The sequence below is a fragment of the Lytechinus variegatus genome, chromosome 5 (genome assembly GCF_018143015.1).
Source record: "Lytechinus variegatus isolate NC3 chromosome 5, Lvar_3.0, whole genome shotgun sequence".
In the NCBI taxonomy this organism is placed as follows: Eukaryota; Metazoa; Echinodermata; class Echinoidea; order Temnopleuroida; family Toxopneustidae; genus Lytechinus; species Lytechinus variegatus.
Genome location: NC_054744.1, coordinates 22,628,712 through 22,655,646, shown reverse-complemented (window position 1 = coordinate 22,655,646; position 26,935 = coordinate 22,628,712). Strand labels below are relative to the sequence as shown.

Genomic DNA, 26,935 nt, shown 5'->3' with positions numbered 1-26,935 from the left:
CAGGAAACAGAAATAAGTGGATGAAATTTTCAGGGAATGAAAGAATACGAATACGAAGAAGAAAAGTAGAAGGAAAAGAAGAAGATAGATGAAATAACAGCAAGTAGCATAAGGAAAAAGAAAATAACAAAATAAGGATGACGAAGTAGAAGCCATTATAGCAGTAGTGGTTGTATATAGAAGTTGCATAGTGCACGCGAAGAAAATAAAAAGGTAAGGAAAAGGAGGATAGGGAAAAAAGAAGGATAATAAAGTAGAGAGGTAATACGTTGACAGAGAAAAGTGGTAGAAGATATTGGAAGTTATCGTTATAGAAATGTAGATAATGAAAGAGACAGAGGATGGGAGACAAAGGAGGAAATAAAACTATGATAATTAATAAAATTGGAAAAGGTATAATTTTGTATAATAATTCACACAACGCAATTCCACTCGGAAACATATCGTTATTTCATTTTATTTTTTTGAATGCACACCTAGATGCTTTTAGCATTTCAATTTATTTGAATGCAGGATAAAAGAGGATTCTCGATTGAATGCTTTTTTGCTCACGGGCATAGGTGCCTCGACGGGAGATCAAACCCCGGACTTGCAAAGTCAGGCGCCTTAGACCACTCGGCCATGGCGCCTCTCAGAACGGATGCAATTAAATCGTAAATCTTGAAAGAGGCAGAATAGCATGCCATCACCAGATAGGTAGATAGACTAAGAAAGATCGATGGAGAATTAGATATTTAGATAGATAGATAGATAGAAAGATATAGCAGACAGATACATGTAGGTGTAGACTGGAAGATAGAATAAGACATAATGAGAAAGCAAAGAAGAATTGCGATCGTATTCCCCTATACAGTCCAAGAGTTCAAATCCATAATCACTTCTATAATTCGTTTAGTGGGAAGGGCAATCCCCTCTGGACCTGTCCTTTATTGGCAACATATAATTGTATCAACACCAACCTTACAAAAGCTTTAAAGTGGCATCGACTTGACGAGATGGCTACAGATTTTTATTTTGCCATGTTGACGTAATACCGCGGTGTGTTGGCTCATTTGGTAGAGCGTCCGTCTCACAACCGGGAGGTCGGGGATCAAGTCCCGGCAGCGTTAGACCAATAATATATAATAATAGATCTCAAGGTCAGCAGGGGATAATGTGAAATATGTATAATAAAGGGGAAATCTGAAAATTTGTGTATAAAACAAATGGAGAGTTGTCCACAAAGTCGGCCATTTTGAAGCACGTTTGCCAATTTGAGGATCCCCTAGAAAGTTCAACAAGACTTTTTAAATGTCCATAACTTGCTTATTTCATACCCAATTTTGATGAAACTTATTTAAAACCGTTTGTCTAATTGTCCTTTTTCCAATAAGATTACTTGCTTGGGTTTTGGTTTCCTTTAATCAAGTCGACTCTGCAAGATAAAATCATATCTCGCCAACTTAAGGGGCCAATGGAACTTTAAAGCTAACTAAGCGATGACTTTAGAAGTCTACCACAAACTTATGGCAGCTTTACCCATTTAGCTCTTCAATTAGATGATAACAAATAGCTTCCATAGCTTCCAGCAATACATAATTATGATAGAGGAATGCGCACCCTAAAACATGCATTACACGTGTGACAGGAACATACGTCAGATGCTCTAAGATAGAGAAAAGCTTGCTGTCTTGAGTGAAAGAATTGGCTACGATTCAAATATCATGATAGAAAAAATCAAATAGTCCATTATCACTTATGACTTCATTTAAACATAAATGTCATAACCCTCTTATGTAGATAAAACAAGAATTATGAGATAACGATTGGTCTGATGTTTTGCTAAACACGTTCCAGGTAACAGCCACATTGGTAAAGAAAAAAACAACAAAACGTAACAGGAATCTTCATTCATATTGCCCATTCTAGAATCATATCTCCCATCAACTTTCTCATTATTGGCGAACATTGAAAAACTTGTCAATGACCCCTTCATCGGAACTATACGGAAGAATGTTTGCTAAAGTGGGGCTGACTCATCCCTGAGAAGGTGAAAAATAGAGGGAAATTGAAAGAAGGAGAAAGAAAAATGTTTGTACGGGATCTTGACATAAATGTGAGCGTACTTTGCACTGTCTGCGTACTAGATTAGTCTACTACTCAAGGCCAAACCATGGCATCCGTGTCTTAAAAAAGACTTGGGGAAGCATCTCGACATCGAAGATTGCTAATCCAAGCACAAATGCGAGAGATCGGGAGCTTCTTTGCGCACGCAATTAGATTATACGACGAATCCCTAATCTACGAAAATTGATGAAACTAAAAACCATACATCAGAGCTGGTCGAAGGAGGAGAAAAGGGCAGCTAATGAGAAAGAGAAGGAAGGGAAGGAAGAAGACAGAGTAAGAGGAAGAGGGAGTGTGAGATGGGATGAAAAAGGGAAAACAGGGCCCCGTCTTATTAATTTAAGATAGGTTCATTGAAACTCATATCAGTATCTTAAACCTCCTCAATACATAATTCAAATTAATCGCAATGTCAATTTCATTAGAATCTACCAAAATTCTTTCAAATTCTTTGTAAGACTGGGCCGTGATCGGGTAAAAGATTGAATGAAGGCGGAACTTTTCTTCCTAAGGGAGAGAGAAGGGCAGAAATTGTGGAGAATAAAGGACTGATAAGCAGGCAAAGTAGCGTTCAGGAGGGGAAAGAGAAAGAAAAAATAACAAACAGAAAAAAGAGAGAAGGAAAGAAAGAAACAAAAAAAAGAAGGAAAGAAACAAAGAAAACAAATAAAAAAGGAACGAAATAAAGAAAGGGAGGAAAAAAAGGAATAAGGAGGTAAAACAGAAGATGGATACTGGAGATAGGAGAGGAATGGCAATAACCCCATCCTAACTTCATTCGCTTTGTGCGATCGATGACATACGCAAGATGTATTTTGGTTTATGAAAATGATATATTACCGCTGGCCTAAATGAGAAGAGCAGCCGCGGCGATGTTCGATGAAAAATCCTTTTTGATTTAATTCAGAAATATTGGGCGAATGCTTTCTGCAGATCATACATGAAATGTCATGTCTGATGACTCTGGTCATAAGGGTAAATAAAGCAAGGAGGTATTTTTATTACTCCTTTGGCAAACTGTGCTAGCTGAGTAGCTGTAGTGACTTTTATCTCTAGTCGGGTTCACGGAGTCGTTGGCCGTAGACACAGCTGGCCAACATACGACCCTCCCGGTTGTGCTTTTAGAGTTCAGTAGCTAGGCATGTTTCTCCTACCAATTAATCATTGTTCTTTCTGGATGACAGCACAATTCATATATTAAAGAAACCATATAATATGCATTTGTACCCACACCAAGCTCCTTGCGCATACCCTCTCGCTATACACGCACACCCACACACACAAACCCCTCAACATCTCCCGAAAATTCACAATTGGTTTGAAAGAGAACCATCGTTAATGTTTTAATGCTTTGATTAATATACCCAACAATATCCCCTCTTTAAAATAACTAATTTCCTCATGTCACATAATTTGACCGCAAACAATAAAGAAACTATTTTTGGGGCCTCGATCGTCATATCCCCCAGCCACTAAAGCTCGCAATTCGCACTCGATTTCTCGGCACACATTATTTTTTTTCGCCCCTGCCTTTAACCCCAAAAATTTCGGTTTGCCTCTACTTCAAAGTAAAAAAAATAAATGATAATAAAGCAAAAATATCGCCCTCTTAAAAAAATAATATAAAGAATAGTCATAATTACGTCATTTATACGTTCGATGACTTTTGAAGCTTTGACGTTCTTGTCCCATATGCCTCTCAGACCCTTTGGTAGTTGATGTTCACTTGTTGGAAGTATATATTGGATGATCTTCTCTGGCGTAGCATCTAGCGTACATTCTGCTCTATATCTGTATAGGCGTTATAAAACAAAATAACAGAAATATAATAAGACGAGAAAAACATTCTAGCCTCCACAAGACAATACAGTGGTATATCGTTTATGCATTAATAAAAAATTAAATCTATGAAAAAATTATTTTGCAGCTGCGCTTCATGGAATCATTTATCTGACATTTTTTTGTTCAAGATTCTTAGACTCCAAAGTTTAATATCGCCTCTATGCATAAAAAAGTAAATATGTTTAAACAAAACAATGTTTGGCCTTGCAAAGCTCCTAAATTTTCTAAATCCAGCATTGATACTTTAATTCCCACGTCTATACCCCATTAACAAAGCTCGTAAAACAGCAATTAAATATCCCTGAAATGGCTATTCACCTCGCCAATTTCTTTTCGAACGCGCTCTCAATCGAAAGCTTACATCAGATATTGTTGATTCCTAATTATCATACTAAATCAGCCTTGTACATGAGAGGAGCATCGCCAATGAACAATAAAACTGTAAACGCTTTTGGAATCGCCTTTAATGAAAAGCAAGGTTATACTATTCAAAAGTATACAGTAATTATGATGGTAGCGAAGGCCTAATTGTTATAATTGAACGTTTTGTAAGAAAATGGATGGTAGAGTATGATTAAGCAAGCACGAAGGTTAACGATCCACTTATTGAAGAATAATATCGCATGCATCACTTGTCAAATGTCTTCAGACAGTTGTGGTGCTAAACGAATGGCGAGGCAGTGGTACCGTTCATTGTGTACACACTGCGTAGATTCGTACAAGTTCATCAGGGAAATAAAGTTGTGCCTTCGGCTTATCAGAACCCCGTTAGCCGTGTAAGTGACTACAATGATACCTTAATATAGATCAGTCTTCTTGCTATTTTTTCAACAAAGATTACCTCACGGTGGTAAAATGCTTAAATTTCTAACAAAATACATTATTCGAGCAAAGTAATTGTACTAAAGTGTCAGACTTTGTCACCATATTTGGCTCAATGAAGACTACACTCGGCCAAGATTACTGGCATATTAAATTGTCAGTGGCCTACACCATACTGTGGCTCAACGAGAGAAACGAAACCAGAATTCAGAAATATCAATCATTCAATTTCATGATTACCTAATCAAAAATCAATTTTATATATTTAAGATGCATTTTATAGAGCTATAATAGATCCATATCTTTGATTCACGAGAAACCATATTCAGGAAAAAGAAGGGGACAAAGAGATTGTGTTCGTTTCAAGCAAAGTTTTCATTTAAAAATATCACTTAACAAATTAATTTTCGCTTTTTACTTACCATAACGAAAATAAAAATGTAGAAGGCTTAATAACTTGATCAACACCAGAGCAAAGTGTTGGATATGTATGACGATGCCAACTCTGATTATGATTGCTGCCAAGCAATCAAGCAGTAACATCTTATTTGTTTCATGATTTAAGGAAACGTTACCACTTTTAAGAAAATCTTATATGTGGAGGAAAAGATAAGTTGATGAATTATACACCAATGAAAAGATGATAACCTTCATTATACAACGATCCGAATCTAATACCATGAAAATTTTACCACATAAATATTTGCTCTACAAATACTTAAATTCGTAAGCCTCGGATATTGACTTTTTCAATGCCATTTGTACTGCATGCAGTTCAGGATTCTATGACGTCAATATTTTGTTGTGTGTGTCGGAAATTTGCCACTTTTTCAGTGAGATTACAAAAAAATGAAAACAATTTACAAAGAATTGTGTAATTGGAAAAAAATATTGCAGGGATGGGAGAAAATCTATAATTTTTTGATCGCCTCTGATTTGCTTGATAGAATACAATGTCTATGAACTCCATTGTTTCATTCCTTGAATTTGGATGGAGCCGCCTCACAAGCGAATAATCCAGTTTGAATGACAAAAACAAGTTTAACAGGAACATTAACAATCACTGCGAGCCGTTTTTCTTTTCATTATCTAAAATGATAATAGTCATCAAATGAAACATTCTTTTCGAAACATATACACTTTCGTGACATTTTGAGAATGTTCTGGAATCGTAATCCGCGGATGATTAAGTAGGTACGATACAAATAATCTAGGATTTGAAAGCATACGTCAATCGGGATTAGTGCAGTATCGTGATAGATATTCCCAGACGAGAAAATTAAAAAGTGTGCCCTTGACATTCGACGGATCACATTGATCGTGGGATTAGTTAACCTTGCCTACAAATTTGATTTTTATTACATCGAGATAAACATTATTTGGTTTTTCCTCATTCCGGCACTGTTATATATTATTTTCATTTTTTATGAAATACCCTTTGTTTATAATTTCTGTTCTTTTATTTTACCCATGGGAGCACATTAATTTTCTTCTTACTTTATTCCCATATAATCATGTTGTGGTTACAAATATCCAAGAAAACCGTTATCCCATATATGCAATTATTCTACTTTTTTGTCAACACACAAAAACTATATCATTAATTTCACATGTTACTTTTATACGATTATTGATATTGTATATATTTCATATTTTACTTTGTAAAAAAAATCGCAATTCAGCCTTTGGCTACGATCACATTTTGAATTTCAATTTAAAGAAAATCTATCCAATATTGTTTGTAAAATGGGAATGTCAGCATAATTACTTAAATTGTAGCTAGGATTGGCAACACGATTTCAAAAACTATAGGCAAAATAATCTCACCACTTTCTCATGAATTTTCTGTCTATTGATTAAGAAATATTAGCTTCTGAAATGGATGTGATAACTATTGACTATAAACATTCAAAAGCAATCAAACCCACCCACACACACAACGTTCTATATCAAACGGAGAAACAGGATATACATTTTTTCATTCAGTGGAGCGTGCCCCTTGCAAGCCAATTCTTTATCTTTACTGGAAATTGACTAATACTTTTATTTTTCCAACATTGACATACCCTGATCAAGTGGTTGAGAAGAGCGTTTTATCTCATAACTTTGCCACTCAAGCAGACACATTTTGGGCCTTTGCTTGTAATTGTGATCTTTAATTTTACAAATGAATAACCGTGCCCTAGCCACAAGTTAATGTAATTGCAAAAGTCAAGGCATGTATAAATTAACATACTCAGTCTTTCCCGCAGAGACAAGGAAAAACATAGAGAAAAGGATGGAAGAAACAAAAGTTTGACGTTGTTACATCATGCAAATGGAAGAATGGCGCCTCCGTCGCGGCGCCACGACAATCCAAGCACAAAACACAAATGCACATGAACTTGAAGCATAAAAAGAAGAATTAGATGTACTTTACAACTGTCATCAGTGCCAGAATTACTCAAGTTGGGAACTTTTGTTGCGATACGTGGCTATGGTGAATTTTGATTATTATTAGACTTATTAAAGCTGACGAGTCCTTGTATACAAGTAAAACACATCATGAATCGCTATCGGTGAACTGGTTTTCACGGTTCCACGGTGTACTGGCTTAAAGGTAGAATCTTGTGTGTGGAGAGATGGGGGTTGTGAGGATGTGTGTGTGTGGGTGCACGTGCGTGTGCGTGGGCGTATTTTTTTCCATAACAGTATGGGCGTGAGCGTACACTGTTAGAAAAAATAAAAGAAGTTCCTGCAGCAGAGTCTCGAGAACACCTGTAATCTTACAGAATTGCGTAATCTTACAGGAAATTGGTATTTGATGTATGGAATCTTACAAATTTCCTTGAATAAAACACCCTTTTCCCCTTTTTAAACAGACCTGTTCTGTTAAATTGCAGAAAAATTCTTGTTTTATGAATTTACAGAATGATTCTGTTATTGCTTTCTACAAAATCTTCTGTTTATTTTCTGTAAAATCACGGTTTTTTAACATCAAATACCAATTTCCTGAAAGATTACGCAATTCGGTAAGATTACAGGTGTTCTCGAGACTCTGCTGCAGGAACTTCTTTTATTTTTTCTAACAGTGTATATTGATTGTACGGTAATTAAAGAGAGAAACCCGAACGAGGTCTAACCAGTGCAAACCATTGCTTTTTGTGGACTACTATCAACATTCTGAGAGGAGGTGGGAAGTTCAACTTTGCACCTTTAAAAGGTTCAACCTCATGTCACACAGGGAGCAACTTTAAGAGGATGGTGCAAATTGGAACCTTCCTGGTCTTGAAGCACCTTCATTCTAGGTGCAACTTTGCACCCATGAAAGATGTCCCTGGTGTGCCTTTTCCTGAAAGTGCTCAGTTGAACCATGGTACCTGTTCAATTCTTTGGGTATATTGTATTTTTGTTGGTTGTGAGTCATTTAAGATATTATTTCGAAAGGGGACCTCTATACTCTAGATGGAAGCCCTGAACATAGCATTGGGAATACATGTTTGTTTTTCTCTGAAACTGATGAACAATTAAAACGATTTAGGATTATCAAAAATGGTTCATGAATTCACATATCTGTATTTCCAGAAGATTTCGTTTTTTAGCCTGCATATTGCAGAATTTACCCAAACTGTGTGTGATTTCAAGTCAGTGTTGACCTTTTGGTGTTGGTGTTAGGTTAATTTTTACACGATTATAACACCAAACATAAAGTTATGATTCCCGAAAACTAGGGAAGCAATCTAAATTTCAACACCAACACCAAGGCCAACACTGGACTTGAAATCACACTATACATGCTATATGTGTGCTCAATAATTACTCATTGATCATAAATGGAGTTGAGCGCAGGTGAGCAACTCTGTGCATGCTTGTTCCAGAGGACCTGTTCACACGACAGAGCTAAAACTGAAGTTTTGACAACAAAATCAATGGGCGATCATTTGAGCAAATATTAATGGACTTACATAAAACATAAATTCAATCAACAATCATCCTTCTAAAGATTGTTCAATAAAACAGGAATCAATAAGAATAATCTGAAGAAAAAAAAGCTTGACATAATATTATGACGACACATTGCGCCCATATCAACCTAATTGCTATGGGGGTATACATGCGAAATTGTTTCTCAATAGGCGGCACACTGTAAATGCCTTTTTGTTATTACTTTATCATCATAGGCTCTCATATTTTTGAAAAATAAGTAAACTTTTGCTTGTATTTTGTTCGTTAAAAAAAAGAAGAAAAATCTGATCTTTCTATTGATTAGGTTTAGTATACTATTCATATTTTTAACATTTGGTGTTCATAACATGTTGATTTTAAACGAGATCTTGGAAATGTTATCGATTATTTGGGGTTGCCAATTACTTTCAACATTCATTAATTGTGGCCCTCATGTTCGCCAATATAGGTTGGCGGTAACCCCCATACTTGCGCTATAAAGCGAGCAGCAGGCAGTGTTCATCCCAACTGTATGTTCCGAAGCATTGAAGGGATTTCATACTTGATTAAGCCTGTGGCTGAGTCATCGGATTCATCAAGAAGCCTCACCAGATTTTTTGTTAGAAATGCCATGTAGGCCCATGTAGAATTCACTGCGGGATAATGAACATGCGAGGTTGTATATACGAATAGGCCTTTGATTTGATTCTGATGAACAGAGATGAAAAGGGGAAGGATTTTATACGAAAATACCATCCCACTCTCTGTCCCCTGTTTTTTCTCTCCAATCCGTTCATCTCTTTTTATCTTCCCATATATCTTTTACATATGTATTCCTAATGATGCATCTCTAATGATGTATATATATGCATATATAACGGGGCTATATGATAGATATATGGAAAATAACCGTGATAAAAAATGAAGCTGTTTCTGTTTCAACTTCGTTACAGCTAATGTTGGTGTGTGTTTTTTTAATAATTTTTCAAAAAGATATCTCTATAATATCTATACAATTATCCTCATATCTTTCAATTCTAGTCATTTTCTGTCTTCATATAAGTATATGTTTCTCTCTACATATCCATTTATGGATCTATATATAATCTGTCTATCTCTTCATCTTACCCCTTATCTAAATCTCTTCATGTACTGAATGTCTAAAGTTGGGTCGTATACGGATCCTAAGCATAAAAAAAAGATACGTTCTTGGTACACAATTGGGACCTTTCGCAATCATCACGGACGCTAGTATTAGGGTCCCCTAACACAAAAGTTAACGCTTAATCATACACTTGATTTTTAAGATTGATTGTGCATTACAGTGAAAAGAATCAAACGTAGAAAACTGCTCTACGATCAATGCTAAGCTTTGTGTAACAGGGGGTTACAGGCCCTACAAATCTGCTTTTCGTGTGCAAAATCCCTTTCCGCGACACCCGTACCGCATACATGCATGTATATTACGACTGATGGCTGGAGATATTCAAAATGCAGGACCTAAAATAGATTTGTGACATGGAGAAGAAAGTGGTTTTTCAAACAAATCGAGAACATATTGAGTGAGGAAAAACTTACTGAATGAAGGCTTAAATATAGATCATTACAGTCCATCGAATCGATATTACATTTAATGTGGATTATTGGTGGATCACTGGCAATTGATTTCATGGGTAAGATCAACCTCTCCAGCCGAACATTTCGCATGCGTTGATATGTACACATCATATGCGATACCTTTGAACTCGTTTCCTTTTGTTTCTTTGTTTCTTTTGTTTACTCCTTATACACAAACGATATGCCTCTCGCACACGATGTGAGGGGCATTATGTTTTACATTCCCCAGAAATGGGGATTAGATTCAAATTCCGGGGGGACCACTTCAATTGATGAGTGGATACCAGGCACGACCATGGGGTTTCGAAAAGTACCCTAAACATGCTAAACAAGGGAAGCAATTCTTTTCCAGATTATGAAAATGCATCTCTTAACAAGTATTTGGCTTGTGAAACCCTACAAGTATTGAATATATATCCCTTATTTCAGCATTTTAAACATCGTTTTGACACCCTTATAACGTTACATAGGCCTATATACGTAACGTACCTGCCCACTCTGTCCCCTTTTACGGGTGGTCGCTACTGGTATCCACTAATCAATGGAAGTGGGCCCCCCGGGCGGCCTCTCGAGCTCTAGGAGGAGTCAAATGTGGCTTTGGAAAGTCGTCCTCAATCGGATAAATCGCTGTTACCATAGTAGCAACCAGAATTTTGCACACGAAACGCATATTGAATGTTTCCGTCGCAGATGCGAAACGAAAAAAAAATCTCATGTCACACAATTTGCATTGCAGGACTGAGTTTTACGACCATGATGACGGGCCCCAAAAATCCCTTCCAAAGTCAACGACCGTTGTAAATAAGCGTCCGCGTCCTCAAACGAAAGGTCGGGAATGTGAATGTATAAACGGGAAGACAAACGAATTTCGATGAATACAGAGATATAGGAAGACTGCTGGCTTACCATGCTTACTGTGTAACCCAGTTAACGTGACCTTACGATAGCACTGCACGCGAAATCAACTCAATTCAATCCACGTAATGATGTATTACGTACACTTTAAAAATGATGTTTAAAATTTTAAGCACGTTGTTTAAGCCCATCACTCTAGCAACTATCGTTTAAACTTTTGCAAGAAAAAAAAGTTTAAACAACTTGCTGTTAGAGTGACAGGCTGAAATAATGTGCCATTTTTTGTATTTCAATACATGTTATTAGCACCAATCTGAAAGTCGTAAATCGGCATACTTACAATGAAGTACATTATTTTACCAGTCGTTATAAGGCGATATAAAAAACCCCAAACAAAACACAATAGTAATACATATACAAAAAAGAATGTATGCACTGTAAATTTGGACAATGCATCTGCCCAGAATATTGGAAATGTGCTTATTGCACTTCAATTTGTTTTAAAAAACAAGTAATCTAACAGTTTCTGTATATTCCAGAAACCCGTTTCCAATACATGTTTAAAGTAAAGGTGGATTTTTGGCAAAAGTAACTTTTTCTTGGTTTTAAGTTCAGATTGTCAGAGGACCAATTTACTATGCATGATACAGCTGACGTTGCAACACGGACATAATTTTTTTAATGAAGGAATAACAAATGCCGACATATTTTTTAAGAAGATCTTATCGATACATTTAAAAGATGGTAAAAAATTATGTTGACATACATCATTGAACATATCAAAAACTAATATTGGGACTACCTGTGTGCCTTGAGGCACTTCATTATATAAGGAGGCATTAAGCGGATTACAAACAATTATCTGAACTCACTTATGCAAAGTACGGCATTAAATTAAATTAATTTCGAATCGGAATATTGTGGTCAAAGAAATCGAAAGAAATGGATAAGTCAATGCAACCAATAACTGTTTTGAAATGGTAAAACGGCAGATAAAAAACGGCAATAATGAAAGCTTATGAAGAAGAGGAGGTCGATTTTTGGTTAGATATTTCATACTAATATAAAGCTTCGTAATCAACATTCCCACTTTCTCTTTTATGATTAAACTAATTCGAATACAAGTCTATTCAGTATAAACACTACAAAAGAATGCACTAACAATGTTAGAGTAGACTGAGATAATTTTCAAATTAAAATAAGCAATTCAAGATTAACAGACAAAAAAAAGCTGACAGACGGCCTCGACATGTAAGCGGGCAAGACGGGGAAATCAATCTTGTTACAGGTCGTCCCTTTCAATCTGAGGAAATATGAGGACGGACAGAATATTATTAACATTCCCAGGATATTATGAGCTTGTATGGATTAAAAATAAAAGTAATACAAATAATTTATTTCGAAGAAATTGGGATTCCACTTTCCCTCCTAGATGATCAACCTCAGTATCTACATCAATTAGGATAACTTCTCATTAAGTCTAACAGCTTGCCGAGGAACCATAATCTTTTCGCAGAAAGCACGGAATTTGATAGTATATTTGATTAACTTTGATGTTTAAATTCGCCCACTTTTCATGGTTTTCCAATCTCATATTTTTGCACGATCATTGTTTTCCGAGAACTCGAGAAGAGAAACGAAAGCTTGCCAAATTCATGAGCCGACCAAGCACGTTTTGAAGGATTACCTGATCATGTATGTATGCTACCCAATTAATCCATCATAATATTCAAAATATGAAACTTTCATCGTGATTATGGTGGGAGCTAGAGGCTAAAGACCCCTAACATTCTCAAAGGAATTTGATTTTTACTTATTACTTGTGTCATATCAATGAAATAACAAATTACTCCCCCAAACCTTCCGTTTTTTCCTTTTATTTTTAATTGCTAATTGTTCCGTTCTCTAACAAAATTCAAACATAAAGGACTATATCTTAATATCGGGCTCTCTAGAAAAATAGTTTTTGCCTCATCATGCCACTGGAAATGTTATATTATTCTTATCAAGGATACTAGTTCAACGATCATATGAATTAAGTTAGTTCTGTACAGAGGCTTCTCGGGCCTGTTGCATAAAACTTTTTACCTGGGAAAACTATGGTAAAAACTGAAAACTAAGGTTAGTCTGATTTCTGCCATTGACTTTAACACAGGGCAAAAACTCCGGTAAAAACAACCTGACTTTTCTCAGGTAAAAGGTTTTATGCAACGGATCCCAGGTTATTCAAAAGAATTTCGCAAAATATTGAATCGTCAAGCATGTCAGTTCTTCAAATACGGAATACAATTTTAGAAATAAAACGACATCAAACTTCTGGGTAGAAAATACAGAAACGTTTCCATTACAGTAATAGTATTGTTGATGCAGAGAGATATTACTGTCAGATTATAGTAATACTGATTGGTTCACAAAGTTTTCCTGCAAGGGAACATTCCATGCTGCAATACTCGAAGCACGTGATCATAAACTTTCTTCCAATCTCTGACATCAACAGAATAGATCAAGTTATCATGGTTCTATGTTATATAAAGCATATTAATGATTGTTCATAATTATCCTTGACGATTAAAACATCTGCATGTTTTGGAAAACATCTGCATGTTTTGGAAAGAGAACGTTAAGTGACATGTAAATATGCCGAAAACAGCTACCATTTCAACAAGACAATTGCTCCTGCGACTTATGCTACTGTCTTAATATATCAGAGGGCATAGGGTTATAGTGAGGATAAAGTTTTTGGAAAGATAATGGAAATATAAGAATTCGGATTTATTTAGTCAAGGAAGTTAGGTTTTATGGCTTAACATGCAGATTTTCCATGGGAGCAATTGTCATGGAATCCTGATTTCAATGTAAAACGCGTCATTACTCCCATTGTCTCACTATTTACGACTAGTCCGTCTCGGTCTATTCTGTGAGATTAATATATTTGCCATCTCGCATTTGATCCGTTTTACGAGTACTTTACTCAAATTATTGCAAACTAGCCCTTCGGACATAATACAGCTTCATTAATCTCCGCTGTCCGTCTGGCTGCCTGGGATGCTACTGTATTGTGCACCAATAGGATTAATTAGTTAGCATAAAGCTGTCTGATTAGTTGTGCGATGATGTCATGCACGGGAAAGTGTGATCTGTCCTCGCCTCACACGCCGGTTCGAAATCATGTGACGTGTATCTGATTAGCCGAGCCGTCTCTGTTGAATGGCGTTTTACTTGAAAGTATACTGCTCATACTTAAGGCATGTGTTCGTCATCTTTTACGGGGTTCAGATTATATTGAAAAGACAAAGAAAAACACTGGTATAAGATTCCAGCAATAATGCAGCTAAGTAATTCGCTATCCCAGCAAAGTGCATTGTCGGCGGGTGTAGATCATAACACAAGGCAAAAGCGATATTGTGTCTCGCCCACTTATGAAAATAACAAGATATATCGTGATTTGCGAGGGCACGCAACAGAATTGTATCAAAACTTCATTGTGAAATGACTGGGATGGAATAAGAGTCTTGCACATAAACTTTAATGTTGACCTCAAAATGAACTAGACCATACCATGTGACCTCCCAACACAATAGCATGCAGGACCCCTAAGTACATCTACAATCCAAGTTTGATTGAAAAGTGATGTACGGTTGCAGAGTTATGTGTCATAAGAAAGTCTTGCACGGAAACTTTAATGTTGACCTGAAACTGACCTTTGACCTTATCATGTGACCTCCGACTGCAGCATGGCATGCAGGTATCATAACTTCATCGACAATCCAAGCTTTGGTGAAAAGTGATTTGCAGTTGCGGAGTTAGGTGTCATAAGAGAGTCTTGCATGTAAACTTTAACGTTTGCCCGAAAATGACCTTTGACCTTACCATGTGACCTCCGACTGCAGCATAACACGCAGATCCCCCAAGTCCATCTACCATCCAAGTTTGGTTGAAACGTGACTTACAGTTGCGGAGTTAGGTGTCGTTAGATAGACTTGCATGTAAACATTAACGTTGACCTGAAAATGACATTTAACCATACCCTGTGACCTCTGACTGCAGCATAACATGCAGTTCCCCCAGTCCATCTACCATCCAAGATTGGTTGAAAAGCGACATACGGTTGTGGAGTTATTTGTCATAAGGTTTGTGACGAACAAACGACGGACGACTTGCCTTCACCTCTGGTGGGCAAGACCAAACTCCCAAAACAATGAAAAGAATTAGCAGTAATAATGGAGCTAGGTAATTCGCTTTCCAGGCGAAATACATTCTTCACCTCATTTTCGAACATTGTCGATCATTGTGATAAGAAATTATTCCTTAGTAATGTAAGTGGAATATATTACGTTGCATATCGCATATTTGCCCTAGAATTCATTCCACCTTTGGTGATTGATATCACTCGTTTCTGGATGAGCATCATGACACTCAACTTTATCGCGACTGTACACACACGAGACCCTTGTTTGTTTTTAACCAAAACGGCTCCTTTTCGAATGTTTGGGTTTTCGTCACTCTAAAAGCGCTCTAACATGTCGAAGCGCATCGCGTGTCTATAGCCTTGGATTCCCTGATAATGGCCTTCTTAATATATGGCATTTGGTAACTATCCCCATTTGCATTAAAATATAAAAAAGTGCCTTTTGGAAGCGGCCCTGTCCTCTCGAAATTTAAGTCTCGTGTCCACCCCCCCCCACTTTACATTTTACATATCCGTTTTTTATTTGTCGTGCGTTTGTATACAGGGAGCATTACTGCAGGGTAGCACCAAGGAGCTTTCTGTTAGAAGCTCCTTGGTAACACTTAGAACAAACTTACGAAGAAATAGACAAAAATACTTACACGTGACCTTCAAACTCGGAAGACTTCTTGTACATGACTTTTACTTCTTTCTGAAATACAATCATACCGGAAAATTTATTAGTTTGGAAGCCAACAAAATATTTCAATCAAATAATCACTGCAAAAAACACCTGTGTTAATTTAACTGTAGCCGGTATCCATATCGGAAAACACAAGCATGACAAGAGAAGTGCTTAAACAACCAAAGTTAAGAATCAAACCAACGTTACTTACTAGTGTCATTCAAAGTCATATCCGGTTTTAGCCAAGAGCAAAACTGGTGCTGTTTAAACAGCTCTGGTGTTTTCCTGTATGGCTATGATAGATGTAGGACTGGTGTTACTTAACGATCGGCGTTTGAACAGTGTTGAAATTTGCCTTCCACTTTTAAGCCTAAACTTTCATATTACTTTTTGAAATATTAGTTTCTTTATATAAGGATGCAAAATATTATTTAAATATCAATGCTAGCGTTCAGTGTTATAAATAATATTACATATATATACATGTATATATATATATATATATACATATATATATATATATAATACTCTCCCTGTAACATGCAAGGCAGTAGCGAGATTTTGCGATTGCAACGTTGACTGATTCTACAACAGAGTAAACTTATTGAAAATGCCCATCATATTATAATGGACAGCTTAGAGGTCTTTGTCGAAAAATGATGAACCAGGACAGCTGATCGTGGTCATGGTGGTACGATTCTGAGCTGACGAAAAAATTCGAAATATGTCGTTTGTCAAAAGTACAAAACGATCCTGCTGTTTTCTTTCATTGATTTTTGACAAAGACTGCATTGTCATGAAGGACTTTTGTCAACAGATTTTCTTTGCTATTAAATCCGTCCCGTCGCAGTTTCAAAAACTTCCTAATTACTGGTGCGTTCGAACATTTGGTTCTCAAGAAAGAAAACAAAACATTCTGATTTTGGTGACGAAAACATGTCATTTACTCATCATTCCTTTACAAAATGCATGAACTAATTCGTGGGAGATCATTTCAATCAATGATTATGTATCGCCAAAATAATCAAAGTATTTGATATTGGAAAAAGAATTAAACGACACTTCAATTACCAATCAACATGATCAAGCATTGAATTTGTTCAAAACAAAGGCGCGATGCCACACAAACTGCAGGTCCTAGTTTGCATTCACTAGCTACACTGGCACATATGAATATGAAAAACAAAAGAATATATGGCTGTATAAATGAATCCAAAGTATTTATTTATTTAACTTAACAAACAGGATTGAAGCTAAATAAAATGTGAACACTTAAAATTAAGAAAACGTTGAAACAACGACCGCGGTTGTGGGATATTCATAAACGAACAAATTGACTATATGATAATTAAATAAATAAATAAATATTTTACTACTAGTTACATTGAATAAATACGTGGAGAGTTGTCAAGAAACACATACATATACATATAAAGTATACAAATAAAACACGTTAAAATGTATTCAGAACATTTGTTTGGGAGCAATGGCATTTTGCAAAGGAGATTGCGACACATTTTGACATTGATAATTTGTGGTAAAACAAGTCGAAGACACTTAAAAAAGGAAAATAGTTAGTAAACAATTGAGCACGAATGGCGGATTTGCAAACTTTCTTTTCAATTTCCTGAACATGCAACATCTTCACTCCCACGGAGATTATGTGCAAGGCATCAGGAAGGACGGAAGATTGAATAAAAATAAATTTTGCATAGGATTGTAGGAATACGGATGTCACATCATTGTGCCACATAAAATGAAATTCATGCAAGAAAAATAAAGAAGATGAGTAAGATTGCACAGAACAATTTCTTATCGAGTTACCTTGAAGTCCTCAATTGTGCATTCCTCCTTGTTTAATGATTAGGTGCAAAAACAACAACAATAAATGATAGATGTAATTTTGAACTGCGACATCTAAATTCCATGAATTAGTCATCGCAAACTTTTTATCCCTGTGGATTACTCTGATAATCAAAAGTAAAGACGCAATGATAGATAATTTTGAACAGGATACCTTTACGTAAAATGAAAGGGGGAACAAGATCAATATTATCAAAGAATTAGGCTGCTGTTTATTTTGTTTCAATCAAAATTCAATGAACAGGAACACGAATTGCGCCTTTGTGAGGATTAAAGAACATGTACCCGTTTAGAAATTCCACCTATGTCCCCCAACAGGAATCAATTTGGTTTTATACGCCACTGACAAAATGGCAGCAGTTTACAGTAGTTGTTTAACAGTTTAATCAACTATGCTTAATCTATTGATAATTTATTACTGAAAATTAAACATTGTAGTTTAAGATTTTAAACTAGTGTAAATTGCTGCCATTGTTATAGTAAACAGCGTTGTATAACAATATCAAATAGTTTTTACTACGAAGAGCGAAAAAACAAAAAAGGAAAGAACGGTGTTTTAGACAATTCGAAAAAAAGATTCCAGTTGGAAGTTTTACTACAATCACGAGCTCAACTAATCGCACAGTCAAACACACAATACACCTCACAAACACCGAATCATGTTATTATCACACTCCAAAACACATGACATACTAGCACTCCCGAACCGGAAATATCCCGAACTTCTGAAGATTGACGATCTAAGCCTGCATCTGAGGAGTAGGACTGTTTTGAAAAATAAAATAGATAAATAAATAACCACCAGTCATGTTCATCACATTACGTCATGATCTATGCATAAAAAAACATGGACAAAGCCTATTACTTCAGATTTTGACAAACACTCTATCATGTCTATGAGATGGTAATAGCTATATGCAAGCTTAGAATCAATGTCAGTCAGTGCAGTGCTGTTGGACACCATGCATGTGGCTCACGAATTTCTGTATCGGACATGTCACAGGTAGGATGTAATCCCAATTAGAAGAAATCGATATTTGAAATTCATGACTCAGTGGAGCGTTTCGACCCTACATTTTAAACAGAATATATTTACGATACATACAATTCAATCATTTCATTCGAAGGTAAAGATGGTATAGTTCTAACCTATCTAATATTTCGAGTATGAGATATTTTTTTATGGATAACCAGGATACAATTTGAATACTCCATGTAATTGCCACCACAGTTGAACGACATTCCGTGGCCTAATATCAATTGATTTTATCAACCGACCACATGACCATTTTGACGGTTTTTAACAATATCTAAGAAAGCAATAAATTTGAACACATTCGCCTAATTCCTTATTTCATGAAAGAAATTACTTTATCAAGAATCTTTTCCATATTTTATTGCGACATGCCACCTTAAGTGTGGTGTATTTTGTAGGTCAGGGCTGCTTAACGTACATGTCAGTAATCGCTCTCGTCAAACTCCACGAACTCAAGCTAATCATCAATCAAGGTCTGCAATCATGGCAATACATCCAGACAGTCCTGTGGGGGCGGGAAGCTGAGATGTCAAGGAATTCTATTGATTCACAGCCGTGGGAAGCAAGTTTGTGTGGAGGTTTGTAGAGGAGGGGGTGTGCGCGCGCGCGGGCGTGTGTGTGTGTGAGTTAAGAAAATATGTCATGGATGAAATGTGATCCGGGCTCCCGTCTTACAAGGAGTAGCCACAGATCCACGGTGTGATTTACCTAAAATACCCAACTCTTGACTAAAGATATTTAGATCAATCGCAAGTTTTTTTTTATTTGAGTCAATCGCAACTCTTCGCGTGAAGGGGCTCAGGTAATCGGAGACCTGCGATCAGATGATCGCCAAATGATAAATGTTTTAAAGAGTAAAGCACTGCAAGGTCCTCCTATCTTGCTAGGAGATCTTGCAGTTAACGGAAATTTCCTCTACCGCTTTTCACATCACAGTCAACCAGACGTAGAGAAGCAGAAGGTAACTCCGTTGGAGCACACTTCCCTAACTCTCGCTTCAACTAGGTGATGAGGGATGGAATACTTGGTCGGTTGCGGCATGGACCTACTGTGACGACGTTTCTTAAAGAACCTTGGTCGCTAATGGCGACTTCCATACACGAGAAACCAATCTTTACAAAGCTAGTCTATGGTTACTGCAGAAACGGCAGTGTTGATTTAATACCATCCCGATAAAAGAGAACACCAGAGAAGTATTCGAACCAACACCTCTTTTGCTTCAGATAGGTGTTTAAAAACACTAGTCAGTGTCACAATAATAACAGTTTCAATATAAACTGCTAAACTGGGCCCCGTAACACAATTTTAGGCTAGACAGTAATCGTACGCTTGAAATTAGCACCGATGTTCTTGCAGTGTCCTTATTGTTTGATTATTACGAAAATTTTATATCAAATCTCGAATATGCCGAAACCAGAGCATTTCGAAATCTTGATGGTTTCGCTGCATTGACACTGGACGAGGCCCAACTCCATAGGACACCCATTCGACCTTTTTGAAGAGTCCTAATCGCCATGCTGAGGAACCATTTGACATATTCATAGGTTTCTATTTTATTAGAAGTGTAAATGAACGAGAGATCAATTTGTAAATGTATCAATCAAAAAGAAGTTATGGTCTTTCATGTTGATCTGAATTCTCGAATTACTTGAAAGTGGTTGTCCTTATAATAATGATACTTCTTTAAATATAAAAAATATCGTTTGTTTTTAATAAAGTAATATACGTCGACGAAAATCTGATATGCTGTTCAACATTATATAATATATATATACAGTGCGTCCCAAAATAAACGAAACCGAGATTTAGCGATCACTTATCATAACTTAATCATAAGGAAAATAGACAAATGACCTACCAATTTAAAGCTTAGAATCTCCTCTTTCATCTGATATTACTTCGGTTATTTCTTATTCACGCATGAGTGAGCAAATACAATTTGAAGAAAGGATATCAAAAACTCATTTGGCGGGGGGTATCTGGGTTTCAAAAAGAAAACCACATTTTTGAAAAGTTCAATATCTGCTCTTTAATTTGATACCTAAATTACAGAAAATGGTCAAGAATTAAGAAAGTTCTGGTCATTTGAAATAAGGCTTGAATTTCAATAATTTCATAAAATGAAGCGGTTCTCCAGGCTGGCTTTCAAACTCACTCGACACTCCGTTTTGTTGACAATCAGCCATGCATTAAATCTTTCGTTCACCGTGCGAAAGCTTCTGTGGGAAACCGATGAAAACACTTTTATCTCATGAAATTATGGAAATACAAGCCTTATTTCTAATGACCAGAACTTTTTTATTTCTTGACCATTTTCTGTAATTGAGGTACCAAATTAAAGAGCAGATATTGAACTTTTCAGAAATGTGGTTTTCTTTTTGGAACCCAGATACCCCCCGCCAAATGAGTTTTTGGTATCCTTTCTTCAAATTGTTTTTGCTCACTCATGCGTGAATAAGAAATAACCGAAGTAATATAAGATGAGAGGAGATTCTAAGCTTTAAATTGGTAGGTCATTTGTCTATTCTATTTATGATTAAGTTATGATAAATGATCGCTAAATCTCGGTTTCGTTTGTTTTGGGACGCACTGTATATATATGTATATATATATATATATATATATATATATCCAAGTGAAGTGGGGACGACTCGTTCCCAGTATATTAATTTTGTTCAAGCTTGATTGCCCAAAATTCGTTACAATTTGTCGAATTAGCTGTGGGACTTGTCTCCATTTTAAAATTGGTAGTTGATCGCTAGAGCCTCTTAACAACCCTCATTACTCACTGTCTCTCCCCTTTGATAGATGTACCGTCATATGCCTTAAGGCAACACGGTGGAACAATCATCGATCGTTTAGCAGCCATTTTCATGAATCCGTGGTGTAACGAGTCGAGGGCGCGACGACGGTTCATGAATATTCATGACTGTCTCGCCATTGTCTGCAACGGAAACCGTTCACTCCATCTGGTTCGATCGAGTGACAAGATTCTTTGTCATGATGATGAAGCACGAAACTCTCACCAGATATATATTTAGTTTTGTCCGGACCACTCAGGTGCTCTTTCAAAGAGCACGATCCCTGCTCCGACATACTATGAGAACTGTAAAACAAATGAAGATTATGAAATAATACAACTGAATGCAGTTGAAATTAAATCTTTTTGAGAGAGGAAGTCACAGCAATGCCATAATATTCCATAATGACAAAGTCGCAATAGTTAAAACTCTTTATGGGCCACAAGATCGACCACTTAACGTGCTGAAGTTTTCAGTCATCTCACGTAAGCACTCTACAAAGTGGCCACTATATCATGTATATCGTGTGTCGCTCACCAATTAAAAAGTGGGACAAATGGCACTTCTGTGTTCTCAGGGGAATGACAAAAACGTAGATGACATTAGACAAACCATGGTCTTACTGTCTTCGTACTGTGTGCATTCCCAAGCGAGCAACAGTGAATAAAAGTTAAATCAATGGAAGGAGTTATGAAGTATGAGGAATAAAGTATATTAACTTCTATAAAACACTCTTTATATAAATAACTGAAAAAAATCGGGAAACAAACAGAAACCCCAGGAAACTACAATAGGAAGTACAATTGGACTGCTATCTTCAGTAGATAGCAACATACTAAAACACAAACATATCGCGAAATGTACTGTTTTTCTTATTGATGCACATTTACCGTGACAAATCGAGTAACACGAGCCCCATTTATCATGTCTATAATCAGATAATCGATTCGATGTGTATTTCGTACCATATCCCGGGATGCATCGTATTCGTTTAACAGAATTGTTGACGACGAATGTATATTTTCCTTGAGGGTTAAATCATGATATAATAACACGTATAAGATATACATGAATATCTATCCTATTTCCGACAATTAAAACATGCATAACTATGCCAATAGTTCGGGTGTCGATTTATCAGGGATCATAACTATCTCGAGGGCTGTTAATTATGTAGGTAGACTGTCTGGTTCTAAAAGTCAAGTGCTTCTAAAACGACCTAAAAAAGCACAACATTCGTAGTCGTTAACCTTGGCCTAATACTGCCATTTGTCATCAGTATCAACATCTTAACCGACGACGCAACTGGGGCAAGGTGCATAATAGACTGGTAGAACTCGGCCATGTAAAGAGGGCAATACTCATAAAGACTGGCAAAATTGGAAAGACTGAAGAAAGAAAATGCAGTATTTTTAAAAGGGGTAAATATCAAGCCCTTAAAGATCTGCCAAAATTTACATAGGTTTTGAAAGATCTTTCTCACTTGGAGCAGAAACCATATCTCATTTACAATCACATTTAACCGGGATTTACAAATTTATGGTTGTCTATTGAGTATTATGAATACCAGTAAATTTGTTATCATGTAAGGGCGGGCCAATATCAAGACTAGAGGACATAAAGGAAGGTCGATATTGACTGATTGGTGCTTCTCGTTCACAGAGCAGGTGAAGTAGGATTATCCATTCGCTGATTAAGAATTCCCGATACATCTATATTTTAGAAATACTCCTTTTTCACGTAATATATAGTCTGCTGGTGCAATATTATCATGGATGACATCACGGCTAGTGTTTGTGGCAATGTTCCAGAATTATATCAGATTGGTTTGATTTTTTTTATGTGCACATACATGGGGATGTTCGCATCTAAATACCTTCGAATTAGTTTGTACTTCAAGAGGTCCGATCCTGCATGATATTAAACATGCACTGAAAAGGATATCCAACCAATCGTTAAGACATCTTTATCAAATTTCATATCCTTTATAAGACAGTCCTGCTATGAAGCAATTGTTTAACTCTACATAATTAACAAAAAAAAGTTATCTCAGGTCACCAAAGAAGTTGGCGAATATTATGTAACACATCAGGCCATCACACTCTGTGGACGCATTTTACAAACGCCCGAAAGAGAAGGATGTGCATTTTATGGTCGCAGTGCGCTTAATATTCAGCGCTCCCGTGACAATTGCTTATCGTTTAATCTTACATTCATCAAGCATGCAATGTAGACCTATCACTTATCATCAGGAGGGCACATTATTCACACATTTGGTTACCTCATCTAACATCATTCCTCTTCCAGTCTTCCGACAATCTCTTGCTCGTCTGGCCCTGGTAATCTAGGAGGACGGTTGAAGCGTGCGAGACGTCGATCGAGACAACTGGAAAACTCCTCAGCCACTGAAGAGATGTAATTCGCATGGAGTGCGTGGGAAGTACCATCTACTTCACTCGCCATTCGCCCGTATCAAACCCTACTCATGAACCAACAATGGCGCTCTCATCCTGCTCATCAAGAATTCGTCTCACCATAAATGAGGTTGATCATTCCACTTACAGAGCAAATTGTTTGCACCTGATCGGCAAGCCAGAGACATCTTTTTCACGTGTACTTGAAATGTTTGAAGTGCAGCAATACAAGAAACGACGGTCATCATTAGACGAGGGTTAAACTGTTAAAGGCAAAGTGCAACAAGAAGCTACTCTACCATCTTGATTGACTGATTGAGAAGAAGAAGAATGATAGTCGTAATCAGGGAATAGTGTTAAAAAGACACTGAGTGATTTTACATTCAGGGTTGGCATGTCGTGTTGGTGTTGAGCCTATTTTAACTCCATCAGTAACACCAAACTTGAAGGGATCTGGTGCTGAACCGACGTTACTTGTTGAGATAGGCCTATTGATTCGTATCACTTTCGTAGGGGAATCAGCATTTGATGTAGGAGATAGAGATCCCTTCCAACATCAACAGTTACACTAATACCAATACTGAGCTCTAAATCAATCCCATGCGGTATTTCACGAAATGGAAACTTTCACAAATATTTCGAGCTTATTGGATTATGCCGATGAAGAGCAGTAACTTTGTAACATACCTCATGTATGTCATGTTGTGTAAGCCGATTTCCTCACTATGATCCGTTGCTAAGATGGGTTTACTCTTGTTAAGGGGGGTGAGGGGTGAATTTCTAACAAATAAAAACTCAGTTCAACATCCTGTCAGGAGTCATCCCCACCCCCTCCATAGGGTACGCTATTGTGTGTGGATATGGATGAGGTTGTGCGTATGGGGTGTGTATGTGTGTTAGGCGTGTGTCTTTGAAAGAAAATGAGACAAATTTAATTTAATTAATTTCGTCTAGGATGTAGGGTTAGTGTTGCAATAGGCATGGTAGGGTTTTATGTTAGGTTTAGCATGTTTAGGGTTACGTTTAGGGTAGGCTATGAAACCCAAGGGTGGTTATTCGACTATTGTGTTCAATTAAGAGCGGAGCAAATAATATGGTCCACCAAGACTAGTAAATGTAACTTTAAAAAAAGGAACGTAGGAAGTTGGCGATGGACGATGAATCATGAAATACAGCTTTCAATTAAAAAAGATAAATCAAATAAAAGTCACGGAACGGAAGAAAATAAACAATAGCCAACATAATTGGAAAAAATGTGGAAAGAAAAAAGGAGAAGACTCGGAAAAGCAAAGCCGATGGGCATGGTAATTAATTGGGCAGAAGTAGTCACATGCACGCCACTTGTGTAATAAGTATTCAAGACACGAGTGTGAACATTCAGCTGCTTATTACTGTGAATTATGGATGAAACGATCACCAAGACATACGATCGCAAAATGATTGCCTTTTTAATACACACGTGTCTGGGGATGTGATTTTAAAGACCAATTCCAACTTTGGTGAACAATCACGAAGTTATACTACAAGAAGCAGCAAGAAATTACAAGTATTTGCAAACATATTTACAGAAATGGGAAACAAAGATAATAATTCATTCATTAGCATGATTACTATGCTATTCGTTCACTACGCGAGTCTTTTATCCAAGCTTGGACCTATAAGGTCAATGCTCCAAGGCATGAAAACATGTTCCAGAAATTTCTAATTCTGCTAGAGTATCCATTTTACCTGTCCAAAATGAATTAATTTTCGTTTTCATTTTTGTCTTAATTATGAATTTATTAATTTGTTTTTTTGTGTCTTCTTTCCCGTGTTTTTCCTCCCCTCTTTCTTCCTTTCGTCTCCATTTTCTTTGTAGTTCGTTCGTTCCTCCTATTTTTATTCTTTTGATTTCTTACGTCTTTTCTTCCGTTCTTTCCCCTTTTTGTAGCACCACCCCCACCCGCACCCCCTTTTTTTCTTCTTTTTTTTCTATCAATTTCCAAACGGAATGGGAAGCATTTCATCTTTGTCAAACAAGGAACATCAGGGTAGACGAGAACGTGAAAGCGATCACCGATAGGGTGTTTATGATCGAGGTAATCGAGAATGTTGTCTTCCTCCGGGCGATCAAAACATACAGAATCGCAAGCCGCTTGGGTAGATGACCGACTTTCTTCTTCTGCCCATGCGCAGACAAATAGTTCAATGCTAAATTTAAACCAAGACTCAAGATAACTAAAAGCGTAACTTGAGATGTGCTCATGGAAAATTTACTCCTCGGGGGAAGTATGTTGAATGATTAGGTGAGCGAGCAAAGCGCCTGAGCTTGTCATGAGAACATTTTTTTTACGATCTTGGTGTTGGTTATTCCATTTGGAAAACTAAAAGGACAAAGGGTAGAATCAATTTTGAACCACATTATTCAACTGTCTGACCCAACCCTTCAACCCTTCTCTCTTTTGGATCATAAATACCCATACTACAAACGGATATACTATGGGTGGTATTCTAAAAGCAATGGTTTAGTTAGTCTTATGGAGTGCCAGTTGTCAACTTAAGAATACTGCTGCAAAAAAAAAGAATGTAAAAAAATCAATCAATTGGTACATTTAAATTGCCAGGAATGTGGAAGAAATATTAGTGAATCCAGCACCTAATTCCCTAGGATTGATTCTATTTTCTTAGGCCTCCAAGTTGAAGAATTAAAGGACTATGAAGATTGCAAGTTATTCGGTTCCCCCTTTCTCTCTCTTTCTCTTGCTTTTTCTTGATCTCTCCACCCATCTCCCCCTATCCCTATACCTGACTGTGTTGCATAAT

General features: G+C 36.8%; 1 protein-coding gene across 1 annotated transcript in view; it reads right to left on the bottom strand.

Annotated features, from left to right (window-relative positions):
- LOC121414951 (stAR-related lipid transfer protein 5-like) overlaps nucleotides 1-26,935 on the bottom strand; it is a 58,410-nt gene that overhangs the window by 6,300 nt on the left and 25,175 nt on the right. Inside the window, exons 2-5 of the mRNA XM_041607997.1 lie at nucleotides 18,576-18,647; nucleotides 17,844-17,870; nucleotides 15,997-16,046; nucleotides 3,750-3,897 (exon numbers count right to left, since the gene is read on the bottom strand). Coding sequence (XP_041463931.1) covers nucleotides 3,750-3,897; nucleotides 15,997-16,046; nucleotides 17,844-17,870; nucleotides 18,576-18,647 — 297 coding nt within the window. The remainder of the gene's footprint in view (nucleotides 1-3,749; nucleotides 3,898-15,996; nucleotides 16,047-17,843; nucleotides 17,871-18,575; nucleotides 18,648-26,935) is intronic.